The sequence below is a fragment of the Anomaloglossus baeobatrachus genome, chromosome 3, assembly GCF_048569485.1.
Source record: "Anomaloglossus baeobatrachus isolate aAnoBae1 chromosome 3, aAnoBae1.hap1, whole genome shotgun sequence".
NCBI classification, from domain to species: domain Eukaryota; kingdom Metazoa; phylum Chordata; class Amphibia; order Anura; family Aromobatidae; genus Anomaloglossus; species Anomaloglossus baeobatrachus.
The window spans coordinates 356,697,639-356,723,667 of NC_134355.1; the positions used below are offsets into that span (position 1 = coordinate 356,697,639).

The following is a 26,029-nucleotide window of genomic DNA, read 5'->3' on the forward strand; positions in this document are numbered from 1 at the left end:
GGGTAAATACCGGGTAACTAAGCAAAGCGTTTTGCTTGATTACCCGATATTTACCCTGGTTACCAGCGTACACAGCTTAGCGCTGGCTCCCTGCACACGTAGCCAGGGTACACATCAGGTTACTAAGCAAAGCGCTTTGCTTAGTTACCCGATATTTACCCTGGTTATGTGTGCAGGGAGCCAGCGCTAAGCAGTGTACGCTGGTGACCAGGGTAAATATCGGATAACCAAACAAAGCGCTTTGCTTAGTTACCTGATATTTACCCTGGTTACCAGCGTACACTGCTTACACAGAGTCGTTGCTCATTGGTCTCCCGCCGTCAAACACGCCGATGTGTGCTGCACAGCAGGAGACCAATGAGCAAAAAATGAACCAGAACAGTGTGTAACGATCAGCGATTTCACAGCAGGGGCCAGGTCACTGCTTAGTGTCACACACAGCGAGATCGCTAATTAGATCCCTGGTACGTCACAAAAACCGTCACTCAGCAGCGATCTCGCTATGTGCGAAGTACCTCTAACTCTCGATATCAGTCTGATCCATCCTTACAAGTGAAGCACCTCAGCTGTACACAATGCACGGTCAGCTTGTTTGTTGGCCGCTTTGGTTTGCAACGCTTCCTTTTGACAAGTGGATTGACTTTTGATTTTGGAGATGGCCACCCCCTCGTAAACAACCCCTTACAGGTACCATGGAGGAGACCTTTTCTAAAAGCTCATTAAGTCTGGCCTCTATCTCCACGAGGCAAGAAATATCTTCAATGAGGGGTATCATGTCAGCCAGCTTGTTACGGATTTGGACGAGCCTTCTGATCCTTCTTGTGCGCTCGCCTCTTCTCGGTGACCGTGAGGACAGTGCGCTGCCTCTGTAGGATGGCTCAGCTCCCGCGGTTTTTATTTCTTCATTAATGACCATCTTTGCATTGGGCGAGACGCTTTCCCTGTCCAGGTGAAAAAAGAGATTGTTTTTTTAGCTTTTTTCCCCCCAGTTCTACTTTTGATGTGAAGCAGCTCAAATGACTTACACTTAGATTGCAGAGCCATCTCTTTCATCCCTACGGAGGGATTAATTCTGGGGCTAGTTTATATTATGCTGCAGCAATCAAAGGGTCAAATGGTCTGGATGTAAAAGCAAACGTTGCCCTCCTGCTGGTATAACAATGGGCACACTCCTGTGCTCCGGCATCACCGTGCCCTATAAGTATGGCTCTGTGCTGCAAATATATGGCGGGGTGGAGGAAAGGGTTAAACGGGGGTTATGTAGGCAAATCCGAGATTAGTCTAAAAACGCATTTGTTGTAGAAACCAAAAATTGGGATTCTGGAAATCTTAAAAAAAAAAAGAAATAATAAAATACACTTTTTAGACATTGATGATGTTTTGGGACACTTTTGAATAGGGCTGCAGAAACCAAGAGCTTGGAAAATGTGTGTTTTTTACATAGGACTGCACAAACTAGAAATCTTGTAAAGGCAAAGAGAACACACATTTACATGGGACCGTACAACAGAAAGCTGCAACAGCAAGAAGATTGGGAAAAGAAAAGAAAAAAGAAAACGTCTGGAATCCTACCAAAGAAAATTTTACATAGGACTGCTCTCATCAGAAAGTGTCCAAACTCTCATAGAAAACATTTAACATACCAGAAGGTTTTAGTATTCTACAGGACACTCTTCTTCATAATGCTCTACACTCAGTTCTCAGGATCGATAGAGCATGGTTTGCATGGGACTGCACACATGAGATTGTTCAGGACACAACACATAGAACATTTACATAGGACTGCAGACTTATTCAAGATCTCGCAGAACATTCTTTAAATACGTCATATATTCTAAAGCCAAAGTGTAAGCTGTTCCATGGGACTGCATGTAAAGAAATCTTCCAAGATTGTACAAAAATGCTTTTCCCACGCCAAGTGCCGAGAACTTTGGACATTCAGCAATAAGTAAATCCTGCGGAACGTGCTTTCACACTGGATTACTTACATCATGAAGCTCCTGAGGTTAACTGTGTTTTACATAGGACTGCACAAACCAGGCATCTTCCAGAATCCCAGAGAACACACGGAACATATTTTACACGGGGCTGCAGAGACAGAGAAACATCTAAAACGACACAGAACATATTTTACATGGGGCTGTGCACACTACGAAGCTTCGAGAATGACAGAGAACATATTTTATATAGGATTACACAGACCAGAAAGCTTACAGGATCACAGATAAATTATTTACATGGGACTGCACACATCAGAAAGCTCCTAAGATCACAAACATTTTTACATGGGACTGCACACAAGAGAATGCTTCTATAATTACACAGAACATATTGACAATCCACCATAAAGCTTCTAAGGTCACACGGAACATATTTTACATGGGACTGAATATACTAGAAAACATCCAGACTAACCAGTGAGAATTTTACAAAGTCCAGATCTTCTTACAGCGGAGTGAGCCACAGAGCCGTCCTGAAAGCAGATGAGAAGGTGATGAACATATGGCACAGTGCATATATAGCACACATTTATCGCCTAGTGTATATATAGCACACATGTATAGCAGTGTATATATAGCACACATGTATCGCACAGTGTATATATAGCACACATGTATCGCAGTGTATATATAGCACACATGTATCGTCGAGTGTACGTATAGCACACATGTATCGCCGAGTGTATATATAGCACACATTTATCGCACAGTGTATATATAGCACACATGTATCGCAGTGTATATATAGCACACATTTATCGCACAGTGTATATATAGCACACATGTATCGCAGTGTATATATAGCACACATGTATCGTCGAGTGTACGTATAGCACACATGTATCGCCGAGTGTATATATAGCACACATGTATCGCACAGTGTATATATAGCACACATGTATCGCCGAGTGTATATATAGCACACATGTATCGCCGAGTGTATATATAGCACACATGTATCGCCGAGTGTATATATAGCACACATGTATCGCCGAGTGTATATATAGCACACATGTATCGCACAGTGTATATATAGCACACATGTATCGCCGAGTGTATATATAGCACACATGTATCGCCGAGTGTATATATAGCACACATGTATCGCCGAGTGTATATATAGCACACATGTATCGCCGAGTGTATATATAGCACACATGTAACGCACTGTATATATTGCACACATGTATCGCACAGTGTATATATAGCACACATGTATCGCCGAGTGTATATATAGCACACATGTATCGCCGAGTGTATATATAGCACACATGTATCGCCGAGTGTATATATAGCACACATGTATCGCCGAGTATATATATAGCACACATGTAACGCCGAGTGTATACATAGCATACATGTATCGCTGAGTGTACGTATATCACACATGTATCGCACAGTGTATATATAGCACACATGTATCGTACAGTGTATATATAGCACACATTTATCGCACAGTGTATATATAGCACACATGTATCGCCGAGTGTATATATAGCACACATGTATCGCCGAGTGTATATATAGCACACATGTATCGCTGAGTGTACGTATATCACACATGTATCGCACAGTGTATATATAGCACACATTTATCGCACAGTGTATATATAGCACACATGTATCGCCGAGTGTATATATAGCACACATGTATCGCCGAGTGTATATATAGCACACATGTATCGCCGAGTGTATATATAGCACACATGTATCGCCGAGTGTATATATAGCACACATGTATCGCCGAGTGTATATATAGCACACATGTATCTCCGAGTGTACGTATAGCACACATGTATCGCCGAGTGTATATATAGCACACATGTATCGCACAGTGTTTATATAGCACACATGTATCGCCGAGTGTACGTATAGCACACATGTATCGTACAGTGTATATATAGCACACATTTATCGCACAGTGTATATATAGCACACATGTATCGCCGAGTGTATATATAGCACACATCTATCGCACAGTGTATATATAGCACACATGTATCGCAGTGTATATATAGCACACATGTATCGCACAGTGTATATATAGCACACATGTATCGCAGTGTATATATAGCACACATGTATCGCCGAGTGTATATATAGCACACATGTATCGCCGAGTGTATATATAGCACACATGTATCGCACAGTGTATATATAGCACACATGTATCGCCGAGTGTATATATAGCACACATGTAACGCACTGTATATATTGCACACATGTAACGCACTGTATATATAGCACACATGTATTGCCGAGTGTATATATTGCACACATGTAACGCACTGTATATATAGCACACATGTAATGCAGTGTATATATAGCACACATGTAACACACTGTATATATAGCACACATGTAACGCAGTGTATATATAGCACACATGTAACGCAGTGTATATATAGCACACATGTAACACACTGTATATATAGCACACATGTATTGCCGAGTGTATATATAGCACACATGTAACACACTGTATATATAGCACACATGTAATTCAGTGTATATATATAGCACACATGTAACACACTGTATATATAGCACACATGTAACGCAGTGTATATATAGCACACATGTAACGCAGTGTATATATAGCACACATGTAACACACTGTATATATAGCACACATGTATTGCCGAGTGTATATATAGCACGCATGTAACACACTGTATATATAGCACACATGTATTGCCGAGTGTATATATAGCACACATGTAACACACTGTATATATAGCACACATGTAACGCAGTGTATATATAGCACACATGTAACACACTGTATATATAGCACACATGTATTGCCGAGTGTATATATAGCACACATGTAATGCACTGTATATATAGCACACATGTAACACACTGTATATATAGCACACATGTAACGCAGTGTATATATAGCACACATGTAACACACTGTATATATAGCACACATGTAACGCAGTGTATATATAGCACACATGTAACACACTGTATATATAGCACACATGTAACGCAGTGTATATATAGCACACATGTAACACACTGTATATATAGCACACATGTAACGCAGTGTATATATAGCACACATGTAACACACTGTATATATAGCACACATGTAACGCACTGTATATATAGCACACATGTAACGCAGTGTATATATAGCACACATGTAACACACTGTATATATAGCACACATGTAACGCACTGTATATATAGCACACATGTAACGCAGTGTATATATAGCACACATGTAACACACTGTATATATAGCACACATGTAACGCAGTGTATATATAGCACACATGTAACACACTGTATATATAGCACACATGTAACACACTGTATATATAGCACACATGTAACGCAGTGTATATATAGCACACATGTAACACACTGTATATATAGCACACATGTAACGCAGTGTATATATAGCACACATGTAACACACTGTATATATAGCACACATGTAACGCACTGTATATATAGCACACATGTATTGCCGAGTGTATATATAGCACACATGTAATGCACTGTATATATAGCACACATGTAATGCAGTGTATATATAGCACACATGTAACACACTGTATATATAGCACACATGTAATGCAGTGTATATATAGCACACATGTAACACACTGTATATATAGCACACATGTATTGCCGAGTGTATATATAGCACACATCTATCGCACAGTGTATATATAGCACACATGTATCGCAGTGTATATATAGCACACATGTATCGCACAGTGTATATATAGCACACATGTATCGCAGTGTATATATAGCACACATTTATCGCACAGTGTATATATAGCACACATGTATCGCCGAGTGTATATATAGCACACATCTATCGCACAGTGTATATATAGCACACATGTATCGCAGTGTATATATAGCACACATGTATCGCACAGTGTATATATAGCACACATGTATCGCAGTGTATATATAGCACACATGTATCGCCGAGTGTATATATAGCACACATGTATCGCCGAGTGTATATATAGCACACATGTATCGCACAGTGTATATATAGCACACATGTATCGCCGAGTGTATATATAGCACACATGTAACGCACTGTATATATTGCACACATGTAACGCACTGTATATATAGCACACATGTATTGCCGAGTGTATATATTGCACACATGTAACGCACTGTATATATAGCACACATGTAATGCAGTGTATATATAGCACACATGTAACACACTGTATATATAGCACACATGTAACGCAGTGTATATATAGCACACATGTAACGCAGTGTATATATAGCACACATGTAACACACTGTATATATAGCACACATGTATTGCCGAGTGTATATATAGCACACATGTAACACACTGTATATATAGCACACATGTAATTCAGTGTATATATATAGCACACATGTAACACACTGTATATATAGCACACATGTAACGCAGTGTATATATAGCACACATGTAACGCAGTGTATATATAGCACACATGTAACACACTGTATATATAGCACACATGTATTGCCGAGTGTATATATAGCACGCATGTAACACACTGTATATATAGCACACATGTATTGCCGAGTGTATATATAGCACACATGTAACACACTGTATATATAGCACACATGTAACGCAGTGTATATATAGCACACATGTAACACACTGTATATATAGCACACATGTATTGCCGAGTGTATATATAGCACACATGTAATGCACTGTATATATAGCACACATGTAACACACTGTATATATAGCACACATGTAACGCAGTGTATATATAGCACACATGTAACACACTGTATATATAGCACACATGTAACGCAGTGTATATATAGCACACATGTAACACACTGTATATATAGCACACATGTAACGCAGTGTATATATAGCACACATGTAACACACTGTATATATAGCACACATGTAACGCAGTGTATATATAGCACACATGTAACACACTGTATATATAGCACACATGTAACGCACTGTATATATAGCACACATGTAACGCAGTGTATATATAGCACACATGTAACACACTGTATATATAGCACACATGTAACGCACTGTATATATAGCACACATGTAACGCAGTGTATATATAGCACACATGTAACACACTGTATATATAGCACACATGTAACGCAGTGTATATATAGCACACATGTAACACACTGTATATATAGCACACATGTAACACACTGTATATATAGCACACATGTAACGCAGTGTATATATAGCACACATGTAACACACTGTATATATAGCACACATGTAACGCAGTGTATATATAGCACACATGTAACACACTGTATATATAGCACACATGTAACGCACTGTATATATAGCACACATGTATTGCCGAGTGTATATATAGCACACATGTAATGCACTGTATATATAGCACACATGTAATGCAGTGTATATATAGCACACATGTAACACACTGTATATATAGCACACATGTAATGCAGTGTATATATAGCACACATGTAACACACTGTATATATAGCACACATGTAACGCAGTGTATATATAGCACACATGTAACGCAGTGTATATATAGCACACATGTAACGCAGTGTATATGTAGCACAAATGTATCGCCGAGTGTATATATAGCACACATGTAACACACTGTATATATAGCACACATGTAACGCAGTGTATATATAGCACACATGTAACACACTGTATATATAGCACACATGTATTGCCGAGTGTATATATAGCACACATGTAATGCACTGTATATATAGCACACATGTAACACACTGTATATATAGCACACATGTAATGCAGTGTATATATAGCACACATGTAACACACTGTATATATAGCACACATGTAACGCAGTGTATATATAGCACACATGTAACACACTGTATATATAGCACACATGTAACGCAGTGTATATATAGCACACATGTAACACACTGTATATATAGCACACATGTAACGCACTGTATATATAGCACACATGTATTGCCGAGTGTATATATAGCACACATGTAATGCACTGTATATATAGCACACATGTAATGCAGTGTATATATAGCACACATGTAACACACTGTATATATAGCACACATGTAATGCAGTGTATATATAGCACACATGTAACACACTGTATATATAGCACACATGTAACGCAGTGTATATATAGCACACATGTAACGCAGTGTATATATAGCACACATGTAACGCAGTGTATATGTAGCACAAATGTATCGCCGAGTGTATATATAGCACACATGTATCACACTGTATAATAATCACACAACGTACATATAGCACTGTAATAATAGCACACGTACCGCACTGTGTATACATATCGCAGTGTACATATACACCACAGTACAGCAGTGTCTATTATATTGCACATGTACTACACAATGTAGATATGGCACAGTGTCTCTAATATGGTATATTGCATATGTGGAGCACAGTATATAATTACTGCAGTGTATAATAATCGCACACGTACCAAAGTATGTATACATATTGCATAGTAGACATGTGTAGCACGGTATACAATTACTGCACAGTGTATAGATAGCACACAGTGTATATATATATCGCACAGCTCTGGAGGACACAGTCAGGAGACGGCCCCTGTGCAAGTACAGTATATGGGCCCTCTGCAGCCCAAGAGCTCATCATATTGCACAATCCCACCTGCTCTGGAAGTGGATGTGGCCCCCTGACCTCCTGTAACACAGTGTATATATATTGCATAGTGTATATATACAGCACAGTATATCATGTATATAATATATCGCACAGAGTATATATATCGCAAAGTACCGCACAGTGTATATATATTGCATAGTGTATATATACAGCACAGTATATAATGCATATAATATATCGCACAGAGTATATATACCGCACAGTACCGCACAGAGTATATATACCGCACAGTACCGCACAGAGTATATATACCGCACAGTGTACACGGAGCATCTCCCGTCCACGCTGTACCTGTTTACTCGCATCTCTCTGAGCACTCAGGATCACAGGCCGCTCAGACTCCGCCCACACGGGTCACATGACACTGACGTCCTCCCAGCTCCTTTAACCCGCTCGGCTCCCGCTGTAGCCGGCAGTCAGAGGCTGGCAGTGCAGCTCTGTGGAGCAGTGCCCTCGCTGGAGCAGGCGCATCCCTCCGTGCACAGGAATGTATTCTGCACGCCGGTACTCCGCCAACAGCACCTGAGAGTGACGGCGGCTGCACACGGCGCTAACTCCAGCAGAGCAGTGACCGGCCCCTCCGCGCACCATGTCCCCCCGTGTCCGCTGGATTACATTATTCCTCAGCTGGCTCCTGTTGGCACACACCGGGCACACGCAGACTGCCAAGGAAGGTAAGAGCGCCACAAAGTTTCCTCATGCGCGCTGCTGATGGGCGACATCACAGGAGACGGGAGAGAAGTTTTCTTGGTTGTGGAGAAACTCTGCGCACGTCATGGCAAGAAGCAGAGAGCTAAGTATAGGGCAGTCCCCGGAGGCAGCGCCGTCATCACACCGGGAGCTGCTCCGTGCCCCGGGCGCCTGCTCCAGCACTGGGCACCGCTCGTGCGTGCTACTGCTGCTGTGTGCCCCCCACCTGGGAACTGCTGCTGCGTGCCCCCCCCACACCTGGGTAATAATAGTGTGTGCCCCCCCCCACACCTGGGTAATAATAGTGTGTGCCCCCCCCCCACACCTGGGTAATAATAGTGTGTGCCCCCCCCCCTACCTGGGCAATAATAGTGTGTGCCCCCCCCCTACCTGGGCAATAATAGTGTGTGCCCCCCCCCCTACCTGGGCAATAATAGTGTGTGCCCCCCCCACCTGGGCAATAATAGTGTGTGCCCCCCCACCTGGGCAATAAGTGTGTGCCCCCCCCCCACCTGGGTAATAGTAGTGTGTGTGCCCCCCCCCCCCACCTGGGTAATAGTAGTGTGTGTGCCCCCCCCCCACCTGGGTAATAGTAGTGTGTGTGCCCCCCCCCCACCTGGGTAATAGTAGTGTGTGTGCCCCCCCCCCCACCTGGGTAATAGTAGTGTGTGTGCCCCCCCCCCCCACCTGGGTAATAGTAGTGTGTGTGCCCCCCCCCCCACCTGGGTAATAGTAGTGTGTGTGCCCCCCCCCCACCTGGGTAATAGTAGTGTGTGTGCCCCCCCCCCCCACCTGGGTAATAGTAGTGTGTGTGCCCCCCCCCCACCTGAGTACTGCTGCTGTGTGCCACCCACCTGGGCAGTATTAGTATATGCCTGGGTACTGCTGCTGTGCCACCCACCTGGGCACTAATAGTTTGTGCCACCTACATGGCTACTAATAGTGTGCCTGGGTACTGCCGCTATTTGCCACACACATGGACACTAATATTGTGTGCATTGGTACTGCTGCTTTGTGCCACCCACCTGAGCACTCATAGTGTGTGCTATACACCTGGACACTAGTATTATGTGCATTAATAGTGTCCCATACACTGGGCACTAAGTGTGTGCCACCTACCCCGATACTAATACTGTGTGCCTAGGTACTGTAGCTGTGTGCCCCCACTTTTGGGCGCTAATGGTGTGTGTACCCCCCACCTGGGCAGTGTGGGCACTAACAGTGTGTGCCACTTACTTGGGCACTACTACTGCGTGCCTGGGTACTGCTGTTTGCCATCCACCTGGGCACTGGACACATATCGTATGCCACATACCTGAGTACTTATACTGTGTGATGTATGTATGCCATACGTGCGGACAACTAGTGCAGATGTGTATGTGTGTGTGTGTGTGTATGTATGTATGTATGTATTTTATATATATATATATATATATATATATATATATATATATATATATATATATATATAATTTTATTTTTTTTTTTGTTACTGTTTTTGTAATATCACACATAAGCAATAGTGCGCATAGGTCAATGCAGAAAATGGTGAAGATATCCATCTAATGTATTTTTGTGCTTATTGACCTATGTGTGACATTATTACTACCTGTGTTTCAGTGTGGGATGTCACTATATATCTCTCCGATCACACCAGTGGGGGTATAGTCTCCCAGTATGCATGATGGGTTGTTATGTAGACCCCAATGCTGTGATGTGTCTATTACACCTGGGCACTAATACTGTGTGATGTTCCTGTCACTAGTGTGGGTAGTATTATTACCTGGGTGGTATCTGTCCCTGGCTGCTGTACATTACTGTGGAGTGATCTATTACCACTATGTCAGGAGTATTACTCGTGTAATATGTGATGTCACACAAAGTGCAGATAACCCGAATATTGTGGTGTCACTCTTTTTGATACTTTATCTTTTCCCAGCCTGCCCCTGGGGCAGTACGTCCCGTGCCCCTTTCCCACCCTCCATAGTCGGGGGGCTCGTGGCCTGCAGTCACCTGTACAGGTGGTGTAATGGGCTGTGTGAGGCTGCTGCTGCACACGGGTGTTGTGGATGGGCATGGGGTAGTGTATGTGTGGCTGCTGCCGCTTACTTGGATGTGGGGCTATGGCTGCATTAGAGTCTTCATTAATGACAGTGTAACAGTAATAATGCCGTACTGATGAACAGAGCGGTGCCCGTGTGCATATTTCCCATACTGTAGCTTTTGTGCCTGTTTGGAGGGAAAGTTCCAGCTGGCGCCTGTAGAAGGAGCATAGTGACCACACAGCACCCTGCCTAAAGTACAACTTCATGTGTCATCCCCCCTCATCATCACCTTATGTCAGGACACTGCGTCCTGTGCCGAGATATACAGTATGGAATAATGAATGCAGTGTTATAAAATACGATGGGGCTTGTGATGTGTGCCGTGTTCTAGAATACTATGGACAATGTGATTAATGCCTATTGAACGTGCAGCTTTATAAAATAGTATGGGCCATGTAGTAATGTATATAGTATATTCAGCATTCTAAAATGGTGTGGAGTATGTGAGGAGTTATAGAAGTGTGGGCCATATAATAATACGTAGAATATGTGCAGTGACATAAAATAGTATGGAGCACGCAAATAATACATGTGTAGTGTTCTAAAATGGAATGGGCCATGTAATAATAAGTATACATATGCAACGATATAAAATGGTATATGGCATGTAATATAATTTTATGCTGTATATGATATATATATATTTTGGCCCATACTATGTGCAGCGTTCTAAAATGGCATGGGCCATGTAATAATACGTGCAATGTTCTAAAATAGTATGGACCATGTAATAACCCATACATATAGTTTATAAAGCTGTAAATATTATATTATTACATACTATTCTATAAAGCTGTACACATTACTGGTATATACCGTATATTATTACATGGACCATACTATTTTATAATACCTGTATATATGTATTACAATATGGGGCATGTAATACCTGCAGCTTTATAAAATATTATATGTATTATTACATGGCCCATACACTAATATATAAATTATATATTTTTTTTATATAATGCTGTATATACTATATGTATTATTACAAGGCCCATTCTATGTGTAGCGTTCTAAAATAGTATGGCCACGTAATAATACGTGCAATGTTCTAAAATAGTATGGACCATCTAATAACACATATAATATTTGCAGCGTTCTAAAATGGCATGGGCTGTGTAATAATACGAATAATACGTACAATGTTCTAAAATAGTATGGGCCATGTAATAATACATCCTCCAATATAAAATAGATTAAGTTCTGCGATTGATGGTTTGTAATAAAAGTAATCCATGTATGTGCACTAGTGACCGCCCGGAGGGGCAGATATCGGGCACCTTCCTTAGTGTTGGGCAGCACAGTAGTGCCAGTCTCCCAGGATGGTACTGTAGCTGGCTATGGATGCATTCTGCAGATCACAGCCCGTGTCAGCAGTGAGTGATCCAGCCAAGCAGGGCACAAGATAAGCAGAGGCTGCTGCCTTTCCTGGAGCAGCTTTCTAGCAATAGTCCTGGGAATAGGGGTCTGTGCAGAAAGATCAGTCTCCAGCGCTTGCAGGCAAACATCTCCATTTCTTGTCCTTCTGCTTGAATCCACACGTCTGATTGTAGAAGCATTACACCCAGTAAGTGATGTAGAAGTGTGCGCTGTGGGGTAATGCTGACACACATCCTTAGGTTCAGCAGTCTGCGCCCAGCTACACAATACATATTTTATGGGTTGGAAAGGTCAGTTCATTGGCAGGCAGCAGTTGGACTGCGCTAATCCTTCCTATATAATTTATAATACCATAGTCAAATTCTAGAAAAAAAAGTTCAGCAGACGGGATAATGTCTTAAAGAGGCAGGCAGACCTTACATGCTGGGGTTGCGGCTGTTACTGTATACTAATCTCGTCATAGATCGGGTCCCTCCATGGTATAAGATATGCCGCTGTGATCTAGAGGATATCTGCCTGGTTTCTCATGTATCCGCTCTCCATGTTGTAGGAATGGGAAGAGATGAAGTCAGATATCGCTGTCTGCCACTGGCAGCTCAGGCTTTGTTGTACGCTGACGAGCGGGCAGAAAATGGGATTAGATATACCTGGATCACAAGAGTTCTCATACATTGCAGCTCTCTACAAATGGTATTAAACAGGCTTAACACTAGAACTACTGAGGTAGTCATTTTGACTACTTTGCACCATGTATTTCTATATAGGTGTCACGAGTCCAGTAGTTCTAGTGTTAAACAAGCCAATAGTATGATAAAGTGCCCCTCGTAATATGACCATTACACATAGAGTTAATATCTGGCTGCATTCCTAAATGAGGCTGACCTATTCACCTCTGCAATGGTGGAAGGCCCGCTGCCCCAGCCTAGTGATCGTCTAGGCTGTTTGCTTCACCTTTATGAGTACGAGTATAAGGGCTTGCGCAGGCGACCGTATTTCCAGTCCTAGTGCGATCCGTACAATAATCAGATCACACTTGGACCAATGTTATATAGGGAGGCAGTGCATGTATCCAACTGTTTTTATTTTCTTCCTCAAACCAAGGGGTCCAAGGAGGAAAAAAAATCATAGCATGCATTATTTACCTAAGCAAATCATAGGAGACTCTCCCATTGAAGTCTATGGGTGCGATGGGGGGCGGCTGCCACAGTATAGTAGTCATTTCTTACCAATATATTCCAGTAGTGTAATATAAAAAAACTGTAAATTAACTGCTACTGTAAAAAAAAAAACAAAACAAACAATAGATTGCACACGGCTGCCAAATAACAAAAATGGTCCGACTTTTGTCGCCCATGTGGCCAGGTAAATCTTCAGTGCTGGAGAGGAGAGGGGTTATTGCCGCGCGGTCGCCAAATCTGTTGTGGTTTTGTTTTTTATTTATTTATTTTATATTAAAGTTTTGTAAACAACATTTTTAGTTTTAAGATTCAAGAGTTACAAGAATGAAATAAACAAAAAAACCTAGTAAGGTATATGTGGCCAGCTAAGGCTATGTGCGCACGTCGCGTAAAAACATGCAGTTACGCTGCGCTTTGTAGCGCAGCGTAACTGCATGCGTCCTGCGTCCCCTGCACAGTCTATGGAGACTGTGCAGGGGCCGTGCGCACGTGGCGTTTAAGAGCGCAGCGCTTCGGCTACTGCCGAAGCGCTGCGCAAAAAGAAGTGACATGTCACTTCTTTCCTGCGCTTTGCCGGCAGCTCCTGCTCTGTCTATGGCAGGAGCTGCAGGCAGAGCGCATGGAATCGGCGCTCACTACGGACATTTCTGCAGCGATCTAAAGCGCACATGTGCTCTTCAGATCGCTGCAGAAATTTCTGCAGGGCTTGTACACAACGTGCGCACATAGGCTACTTTCACACATCCGGTTTGAGCCGTGCGGCTGAATCCGGCTGTGAAGCCTATGCAACGGATGCGGTGAAAACACCGCATCCTTTGCATAAGTTTTTTACATGCGGCCGGTCCGGTTTTTGCCGCTTGCGGCATGCTACTGAGCATGCGCAGTGGCAAAAACCGCATGCGGAGGCCGGATGCGTTTTTTGCCGCATCGTGCCGCATCCGGCATCCATAGGGATGCATTGGGAAAAGCGCCGCATCGGCCGGATGCGGCACGATGCGGTTTTTTTTTGCCGGAGCAAAAAACGTTGCAGGGAACGTTCCATCCGGCCGCCGCATGGGCTAAATCTGCCGCATGCGGCAAAAACCGGACCGAACGCAAGCCCATGCGGCACAATGCGGCACTAATTAAAGTCTATGCAGGAAAAACGCAACCGGTTTTCCTGCAAAGTGCCGGATTGTGCCGCATTGCAAAAGCCGGAGGTGTGAAAGTAGCCTTACTAAGAAAAATGAAAAAATCATGTAATGTACACCACTTGGCTATCCAAAGACACTGCACAAATCTAATACATAACATAGATAGGCGAGAGGGGACATAAAGAAGCCCTGAAAACCCCAAATCCATTTCATACCTAGCTCAAAGTGCAATGTTTCAGCCTCTGTCGGGTTTGGTCTATATAACTGTCTACTTCAATAATCACGAATCATTGACATGTGATCTGACCATAGCTTTATTTTTTATTTTTTTGCAGTTATATTGCTGGATTCCAAAGCACAACAGACAGAACTGGAATGGATCTCCTCTCCGTCCAGTGGGGTAAGATTTCTTCCAAGTAATCCCAGAAGAAAAGTTCATTTCATGCTTGACATGCTCGGAGCAAGCGGGCTGGCTTAGGAACTCTAGAATATGTGTGCTTTTAAAAAGGGAAAAAAAAGCCGTGGTAAAGGATTTAGATTACTTGTGGTGGAGGGGGAGACCAAGTTTCAGAATTTGGGGGGAAAAAATGTTAAACACACAATTCCTTCTTGACTCTACAACCTTCTTAGTTTTGTATTAACTCTGCGTGTCTTTATCTAGTCCACAAATTAAAGTGTCATTCCCACGTTATAGGAGGCTATTACTGGATGCTGGATCACACATTAACATGCTTTTCATGTAGCGCTTCAGTACTTGGGAAATAATTACCAATGGACATAAGATTACCTATCAGATACTGTCCTCTGAAATAGAGTTCACAGCCAACATTGGGAGACACCAGTGAGCAAGAACTGGCCCTTCTACCCAGTCATCCACTACGTGCCGTAAATCTATGATGCCCGGTCCTGACCTCTAAACCTGCACCATTACAAGAGTACATTATAGGGTTACAGCCTCCACCCCTGCCCTAGATTAGGTGGAAGAACCATAATAATCCTTAGAATTGCTCAGCAATTAAAGATATTCTGTATCAGAACGACCAACAGAAAATAGGGAGCCAGTTTGACCCTTTATTTTACCATCAATTTGCAAAATAAAGAATTAAACTAATATTAATGTACATTTTTTTTTTTTTTTTTTTTTTTTGCACAATATACGCCTAATGTTTATTTAAAAAAAAAAAAGTGTTTTCTATAAAATTAACTGTGGCAAAAAAAATCGGCATTAATTATGCTAGCACAGGGAGTATCCTAAATCATTGGAGGACCAAAGTTTTTAGCGACCTTAGTACCGGATGCTAAGAGGTTTACGTGAATAATAGAGTATTCATAATAATTGTTTTAGGTTAATTAAGCTACAGGGAATTATGATTTTGGAAAGAAGAAATAGTGACAAAAGTGGAAAAATATAAAAATAATGTGTGTGTGTGTGTATATATATATATATATATATATATATATATATATAATATTATACAGTGTGTGTGTATATAATATATGACATACCTCACATCACTCAAGCACATGATACATTTGTTTGCCATGTACACAAAATGCAGGTATTGTTCTCCTGGTTCCGTCTGTTCTCTTCCTTGGCATCTGTTCCTTGTAGATCTCATACATACACATACATATACCCTTCTTCACATCTCAATCAATATTGACAAGTGTTGCACTACATAATAAAATATCTGAGTTGGCACCTTGCGTACCTGTCACTTTCTCCTTTAAATATGGCTTTTCCTAGTTCTATAATTAGTGAAAGTACATCATCAAGTTTGCTTCATGAAAAATATACATTTTATTTTTTTTTTGTAGTGATTTTGTCAGTTATTAGAGATATATAATCTCAATTGTTTTTATTTTTTGACACCTTGTTAATATTGAACTAAGCAGTACAGTTTAATAAAATGTAGTAGGTGTAATTTTTTTCAAGATTCAGGGAATTCTAATTGTCAATTTTTTTTTTTTTCTATACGAGGGAATGTATGTAAAGCGCTGTGGAATTAATAGCGCTATATAAATTAATAAAATTATTATTATAAGTAAATTTTCTGCCACTGCACACCTTTTTGGTTCCTCCAAGCTCCTATATGCCGTTTGGATCCCATGTACAGTGCGGGGTTTAGCCGGGGCATGAGGGTGAAGCAGTTAGGAATGTCTTCCAGTAAACAATGCTTGCTTTGTTACATGGACTGATATGAGTTCTATCTGTTTTCAGTGGGAAGAAATCAGTGGATTGGATGAAAATTACACACCAATTAGAACTTATCAGGTATGCCAGGTCCTGGAACCCAACCAGAACAACTGGCTACGAACTAACTGGATTTCAAAAGCCAACGCACAAAGGATTTTTGTTGAGCTAAAGTTCACTTTAAGGGATTGTAACAGTCTTCCTGGCGTACTGGGAACCTGCAAGGAAACCTTTAACTTGTATTACTATGAAACAGATTACGACACTGGCAGGAACATGAGAGAAAATCAATATGTGAAAATAGACACTATCGCTGCAGATGAAAGTTTTACCCAAGGAGATCTTGGAGAGCGGAAAATGAAACTGAATACAGAAGTTCGGGAAATAGGACCTTTGTCAAGGAAAGGGTTCTACCTGGCATTTCAGGATGTCGGAGCCTGCATTGCCCTGGTGTCTGTGAAGGTGTACTACAAAAAGTGCTGGACCATTATTGAGAATTTAGCCGTCTTCCCCGACACTGTCACCGGCTCTGAATTCTCATCCTTGGTCGAAGTAAGAGGGACATGTGTAAGCAACGCGGAGGAAGAAGCGGATAATTCTCCCAAGATGCACTGCAGCGCTGAAGGCGAATGGCTGGTGCCCATTGGCAAATGCATCTGCAAAGCAGGTTATCAGCAAAAAGGCGATACTTGTGAACGTAAGTCTGATCCAGTTTTCCGTTTGCTCTACTCATAGTCTAAGGGTGGTGAATACGAGCGGTGACTATATGATTGTAAGTGGATTGGGGTTTATCATGTGGGCTAGTAAGGATCGGGCCGCAGCCACTTCAGGGAGGTGTCCCAGCTCTCCTATGCGGACGGTATAAGAATAATCCGTAGTGTTTAGGCTCTATAATCACAGTAATGTAGAATTTGGCTCCAAACAATGTAAGATCTTTCTCCTGCAGAGCACAGCTTCCTCAAATGCATACCAATAGAGGTTTATCTAGCAGAGCCAGCAACATATACTTATGTCTTCCAAGTGACTGAAAATATGTATCAGGGCAGCACAAAATATAGTTACCCCCCCCCTAACATTTCACTTCTGCAACATGAAAAAGATGATATTTATGTGCGGAGAGTAACGAGCAAGAGCATCAAGGCATAGAATATGGCCTCCATCTATCAATAATGGAGTACATAGGGGAACAATCACTGAGGTTAGCCTTCCACTTCTCGAGAAATCTCCCCCACTTCACGCCCTTCTGTATGCTATATACCTGCAGTCACACACCGGCCAGCTAAATACTATTTAATGGTACAAGTGATGCCAACATTCTCACATTTATCTCCTGCCAGGAGTTAAATTCTAACACGTTAAGCCTGAAATTCAATGAGCGCTATCACCGGGCTCTGGCAGGGCACTGTTTCATTACGTGTGCCACGTCTGTAGACGCGAAGTGCAGTTTTCTAATCCTCGGGAAACTCAAATGACTTTCTTTTAATAAGGTTTGATGTGTAATTGCTAAGCACTGGTGGATTCCGGTGCCGCTGATCAGACACTCCAGCGGCTGAGCACAATCCACTTTAACACTTGGAGCAGAGAAATTGAAAGCAAGTTGGAAAGTTGGAAGTCTAATCTAGTTAGAAATAGAGGTTAGAGGTTGGCCGGGCATTTCGCACAGCACTGTGTCTAAGCTCATAACCGCATTAAAGGCTAGGCGGCACATATTAGATCCCTCTTCATTATGAGCGAAGTCTGTGGAGCGTGAGGTCCCCTAATGAACACATCCTTCCATGTGTAGCCCGCCTGCTATAGGGGAAAGCCTGAGTTGTTCGGAGCCATGTAAAACAAAGCCTTCTTGAACAGGGTACTTAATTTTGAGCAGCAAAATGTTGACTATGTGCTCGTGCTGTCATTTATTCTGGAGAGTTGCACTGTGCTTGTTTGCTACAATAATTCCCTTCCTTGGCTTTCGTCCCAAGCAACTGCAGAGAAAATGCTTTGCACTAGGAACATACATCAGCTTCTGCCTGCGCCGACCTGGCAGCCCGGCCATGAATTCCCCACAGCTATGATGGAATACTTGACTCGCCAGTGCTCTTGATCATTGATCCACCTTATCCGTATACACTCGGTGCCATCTCTCTCCAGGTCAAAGCTTTACTCGTGTTCTCTGTGCCAAACTAAAAATCATATCCACGCAGATTATACAAGGAACAGGCGAGAAAAATAGAGGCAAATATTAGAGATCGTTTATAGAAATGATTAGAAACCCGGAGATTACTGCCTCGATGACTGTAGGAGATGAGTCTAGGTTTCATTATTAAATCATTAGCTGGCTGATGGCCCTGACTTTGTGCTGCCTTTCACCATCACTCGTATGAAACATTAACTCTTTTTAGTCTGAATAAAGTCATGTTTTTAGAGTATTTTTGCATTTATTTATCCTCTTTTGTCTTCCTCTGTTTTTTTTTTACTTGTGGGATATTTTTGGTTTTATATTCCGAACCTAATAAGCTTTACTGATTTGCATTTTATTTCCCCATAAGCTTCAAAAACTGTACACAAATGTGACCGTCTAATAAGAATGGCAAATGTACTAAAAATAAAATGCTTAGAGCCGCTAAAAAAAAGTGTGTAGGAGGCTTGATTGATGGCTCAGCAGGCCGGTATAGCAGAACATGAGCTTGTCCTAAATCCCTCCAGTGTTTAGAGACAGGGACACACAGTAGACGCAGTATATTATCTGTTGCCATCAGACCTCACGCGTTTTGGGCACCAGTATCACTATATTTCCAGAGATTAGTTTAATTAGTGTGGTCATGTTGCCTGTTCCAGTAACTTCTCACCTGGGAGAACAGGCAGCCTGCCTACATCTTTATCAAGGCCAGCAGCTATACATACAATTTATATATATCACCACAAAGAACTCAAGTGCAGGAATTAATTTGCCTTGAGCGTTAATAATGCATGATCGGGCAGCTTCAGTCAATTCCCTCTTTCTAGTGTTTCCTTGTTAGCCGGGCTCGCAATAACAAATGTGGAAATGCTTTACTGTACGTCACGGTTTCTAATAGGCATCGAGTCTTGGTGGAAATGCAGTTAATATTTTATAGAATAACTTTTTTTTCTTTTGATAACACCTAATTTGTTTCTCATTGGAGCGTTGTGCAGCACATAAGTCCGGTAGGTGAGCTAGTTTATGGGCCGGTATACCAAGCCTTCTATTAGCACTTAGTAATATGCACATACATTAAATATGAGCATAACAGGGACTAGATAAACGAGTGCTTGGCTCCTCTTCATTGCCGGTTATTAAACACACAGAAGAGCATTACGGCTCTTGGAACTACTTCTTTCAATCAAGTCGTCAAAGCATCAGCTATGTAATGATGAGCTTTACCCAAATTGTACTGTGATTTAATCATTCAGAATGGAAGAGAAAGGGAAACGGGGCTTCAGTTTCATTCTTTTATCCTCCAAACAGAGAGCCGCTGTGAAGGCATAACTTGATAGGTGCGCACAATAGGGCAAATTGTTCTGCAGCTGAAGGCTTGTGTCATTATTTCTAAATCCACCAAGTGACTCGGGGAAGTCAGAAAATCAACTGGATTTATTCTGTCTGAAACCTGGCTATAGCCTTGTAACGCAAATTACAATAAAATATATACACCACTTTCAGGAGTCAGAAACTGAACTTTCTTAAAGGGGTAGTACATCCGACACCCTGTCGTGGTGGAGACAATCAGCAGTGGTCAGAGATTCTAGGGTCATGCTGTCCTAGTTATTTGCATTTGTGCCATAAATGTTTGTGGATAATTTTAATATAGCTTTTGTTTCTTTGACTATCTTTTTTTTTTAAAGATGAGAATTTCTAGTACCCGCCCTGTACAGTACACTAATCACTTATAAGCCTGTTTCACTATAGAAAAAAATAAATTTGCTGTAATTCTAGATGCATGTACCTCAATGAACTGACACCGAGCAGTTTAACACCTAAGGCTGGAGTCACACTTGTGAGAGACTCGCGCATCGCATCACCCGGCACGGCCTGATGCTCTCTGTACAGGAGGTTCTCAGCTGCATCGAAATACATGCTGCCATCCCGCTCCTGTCTGGGGAGTGTGCGGCCATGCCGGGTGATGCGAGGCGAGACTAGCGCGAGTCTCTCACAAGTGTGATTCTGGCCTAAGAGTGGCAGATATGAAGAATCAAGAGCTCTGTCAGTTGTTTAATGGGTCCTTTATGGCACTGGGGTCCTGGCTCCAAATGTTACGTGCACGGGTTTCGTATGTCCTCTTCTACCACTGCAGCACCATTCCATAATGAAGGAGACTCTCAGTGCATTAACCCCTTCAGCCCCCGGGCACTTTCCGTTTTTGCGTTTTTGTTTTTTGCTCCCCTTCTTCTGAGAGGCGTAACATTTTTTATTTTTCCATCAATCTTGCCATATGAGGGCTTGTTTTTTGCAGGACGAGTTGTACTTTTAAGTACTTTTAAATGAAACCATAAGTTTTACCATATAGTGTACTGGAAAACGGCAAAAAAATTCCAAGTGCGGAAAAATTACAAAAAAAGTGTGATCGTACAATAGTTTTTGGGATATTTTATTCACTGTGTTCACTATATGGTAAAACTGATGTGTCGCTGTGATGCCTCAGGTCGGTGCGAGTTTGTAGACACCAAACATGTATAGGTTTACTTGTATCTAAGGGGTTAAAAAAAATTCACAAGTTTGTCCAATAAAAGTGGCGCACGTTTTGCGCCATTTTCCGAAACACGTAGCGTTCTTATTTTTAAGGATCTATGCCTCAGTGATGGCTTATTTTTTGCGTCTCGAGCTGACGTTTATAATGGTAGCATTTTTGCGCAGATGCTACGTTTTGATCGCCTGTTATTGCATTTTGCGTAAAACTTGCGGCGACCAAAAACCGTAATTTTGGCGTTTGGAATTTTTTTGCGACTACGCCGTTTACCAATCAGATTAATTGATTTTATATTTTGATCGGGCATTTCTGAACGCGGCGATACCAAATATGTGTATATTTATTTCTTTTTTAACCCTTTAATTTTCAATGGGGGGAAAGGGGGGTGATTTGAACTTTTAGGTTTTTTGTTTTTTTTTTTTATTTTTTAAAACTTTTTTTTTTACTTTTTTTTTTTTTTATTTTACTAGTCCCCCTAGGGGGCTATAGCGATCAGCAATCCGATTGCTGATCGCTATCTGCTGATCACAGCTATACCGCTGTAATCAGCAGATTCAGTCACTTTGGTTTTCCCTCTGCTCTCGGCCGAGGGAAAATGAAAGTGAAACATCGTAGCAACAGGCGTCATCACATGACCCTGTGCTACGATGGCAACCACCGATAGTCACGTGATAACACACGTGACTTCCGGTGGGGGCGGCGGTGAGTAACAAACATGGCCGCGCGCATTTAAATCTTGCTGCCAGACTTTGGCAGCAAGATTTAAGGGGTTAATGGCCGCGGGTGGAAGCGATTCCACCCGCGGCTAGCAGGCACACATGTCAGCTGTTGAAAACAGCTGATATGTGTGCCGATCCACGCCGCCTGCCCGCGGCAGGGGGCGGGGCTTAACGGGACACGATCCTGGACGGATAGATCCGTCCAAGGTCGTGAAGGGGTTAAACCATTTTTCATTTCATTTTTTCCTCTACTGCTTCAAAGAGCATTAGCTGTTATTACCCACCACCAACAGCAGAGATCTAGGAGAACTTTGTTTTTTTGCAGGACAAGTTGTGGTTTTGAAAAAAAACATCATTAGTTTTATGGGAAAAAAAAATACCAAGTGTGGCAAGCTGGGGGGGGGGGGGGAGTAATCCCCCCCCCCCCCCATCCCGTTTTGCCACACTTGGTATTTTTTCCATATACAATGTTGCTTTGTTTTGCCAACATTTTTCTAGACCCATAACTTTTTTTTTTTTTTAGATTTTTGTTCTTCCATCACTGGTACTGTAGAAGGATGGAGATTATATATAACTCTGACACTCAAGGGCAGTTCGATGACCTACGAGCCCCCATAGACTTGTATGGGTGCATGTCATCCGATTAATGAATGCATGCTGTGATTGTTTCTCCTACCACCAGTAGTCTGAATTTTTATATGTATGTATGTATGTATATGTCATGTGCCAAGCTGTCAATTTTTATTTGATACTGTTGTTATCAGTTACAATCCCTTTTTTAATTGCATATTTATTTATTTATTTTTTTTATTTAATATTTTTGGAGACTCAAACTTAAGCCCAGGTACATTTGCCTTTTTTGTTTTTTCTTTAATCCTTATGGATAAATACAATACAATAAATAACTATTATATTTTTGATACTTTTTAGATTTCTGACTTTTTACAGATGTGGCAACACCAAACTTGTATGTGTAAAATATATATATAGATAGATATTTATATAATAATATAAATTTTTATTTAAATATTTATTTTTTTTTCTTCTAACATGTTCGTTTTTATTTCTATATTTCTTTAGTGCCCATACGGGATTTTACCGTTCATTTTATAAGTGCTCTCACTATATGCTGAATACTGCCGTATTGCAGTTGAGGCTAGTGTCACACGCGGTATAAAAACATATCGGTCCCAGTCACATCCAGCAAAGTGGGACAATGTGGTGTGTGGTGGGTTTTTTTTTTTTTTTTTTTTTTCTTCACTCTTCAGCCTTGTGCTGTCCATATACAATCTGTTAACTTACTCGGCAGGTATTTTATCTTTTACAGGACCATTTACAGTTTCCCATCTTACAAAATTGTAATCTCACTAAAGATGGGAGGCCATACCGATGGTCCATATGGCATCCAATTTTTCCTTTTCTTGCACTGCACCGATTTCAGAGTCAAATTGCTGCACGCTGTAATGTTTTTCTCATGCCAAATACAGCGGAAAAAAAACGCAAATCTGCATTATGTAATATTGGTCTGCGTACAATTAATTTTTTATCGGACTGCACTCGTCCGATTTATACGCTCGTGTAGGCGAGCCCTATTAGTAAAGATTAGTCTCCTAGGAGGGAAAACATGGAAGGAAAGAGGGGTTTCAGCAGGTTCATGAAAACTCATTGGCAGCCCATGATCGCATTGTGGGATTGGGGTGATAGATGTCTTAACAAATATCCGGTCCCGATTGCAAGCTCTTAATTGTCACTGTCATTGTTTAACAGCAGCACTTTAGGGGTTAACAGCGAATGTGGCTGTTGGAGGCGGAAGGAGGCTATGTATCAAAGCCGGCATCTGCCTTATGTGGTGCGGGCTTAGTTGCTGAAACCGCTACATGACTTATATTCTTGGCATAGAGCATTTAGGACTTTGATGCTTTTTTTTTTTTTCTCTTTTTTTTAAGACTTTATGGAATTTTACTAAAAGTTATCTACGTGTATTATACTTAAACAGTATTCCTATCTCCAAGATTCTATCCCAATATGTAGTAGATGTAGTAATAACAAAATTAACAAATACCTCCAACTAGAAATGTAGTATAGTTCTCCTGATTAGCTAAGTAGCTTACCTTGTGCAGGGCATTGCTGCACATGAGGTAAGCAACATAGCTAATCAGGAGAACTATACTACATTTCTAATTGGAGGTATGTGCTGCTTATCCTATTACATAAACTACGTATTTGGATAGGCTTTTGGAGATTGGAATAACCTTTTAAAATTGCATAGATGGACAAAAGGGAAGAAGATGGCAATCCTGGAAGTAGTCTGACTTCTTTTAGGGCTTGTGCGCACGTTGCATAATTGCATGTATTTACGCTGCGTATTGCACTGCAGTGTAAATGCATGCGTCCTGCGTCCCCTGCACAATCTATGTAGACTGTGCATGATACGTGTGCACGATGCTCTTATGAACGCAGCGATTCGGCTGCTAAAAATTTGACCCAAATCCGTGTGTTCATAAAATGAGCATGTCAATTATTCTGTGCGCTATGGATGCAGCTCCCGCTCTGTCTATGGTGGGGGCAGCAGCCAGAGCGCATGAAATCGACTTTTTTTTTTTGTACAAAAAAACTGCAACAATTATGCAGTGTTTCTACAGCGATTTGAAGTGCACATGTGCTGTCAAATTGCTGCAGAATATTCTGCAGTTACGTGCGCATGAGCCCATAGGGGGTTGTTGATAAAGGCGTAATATTCACTCATGCAAGAGAATCTGGCCGAATCTGTGTAATCTGTGTAAACTGTGATCAGATTCTGCGTATTTCCTCCATTGTCTGTGTCTGCATATATATCGTACTGAACTCTGACATCCAAGGGCAGTTTAATGATTTCCGAGCCTCCATAGACTTGTATGGGTGCATGTCATCTGATTATCGAATGCATGCTGTGATTTATTTCCCTTACCACTAGCCGTCCGAATTGAGGTGTGGAAAAACTCTCAGATCTGCTCTGCCTCATTGAGGAACATTGGTCTGAATTCAGGGCGTCCCCTCCCCCTTTCCTTTCTACATCCTCATATTGCACTCGTCTGTTTTATACAACAGTGTAAGAGTACCCTAAAACTCCATTTCTTCTTTCTGACTAGTGTGTTTTTATTTATTTATTTTTTTTTTTTTTGTGGCCACCACATGGATGAGACAGCAAAAAGACTTTTACAGAAAATTTTCCATATCAGATGACTGGCAAAGAGTTGCATGGTTTATTT

The 26,029-nt window shown here is 41.5% G+C and overlaps 1 protein-coding gene and 1 long non-coding RNA gene across 5 annotated transcripts in view; one reads left to right on the forward strand and one right to left on the reverse strand.

The window, feature by feature from the left end:
• Positions 1-335: 335 nt before the first annotated feature.
• LOC142296471 (uncharacterized) lies at positions 336-9,161 on the reverse strand. The gene is made up of 4 exons (XR_012751638.1): positions 8,980-9,161; positions 2,416-2,473; positions 1,989-2,088; positions 336-941 (listed from the first exon to the last, which is right to left on the reverse strand). It is a non-coding gene; the product is annotated as an uncharacterized LOC142296471 (long non-coding RNA).
• The window catches only part of EPHA7 (EPH receptor A7), a 307,010-nt gene continuing 290,058 nt past the window's right edge, over positions 9,078-26,029 (forward strand). For 2 of the 4 annotated variants that reach the window (XM_075340120.1, XM_075340121.1), the window contains exons 1-3: positions 9,078-9,362; positions 15,516-15,580; positions 17,402-18,071. In XM_075340120.1, the coding sequence (XP_075196235.1) occupies positions 9,278-9,362; positions 15,516-15,580; positions 17,402-18,071 (820 nt within the window). In that variant the 5' untranslated portion in view covers positions 9,078-9,277. The remainder of the gene's footprint in view (positions 9,363-15,515; positions 15,581-17,401; positions 18,072-26,029) is intronic. The other 2 variants (XM_075340118.1, XM_075340119.1) reach the window with 1 other exon arrangement.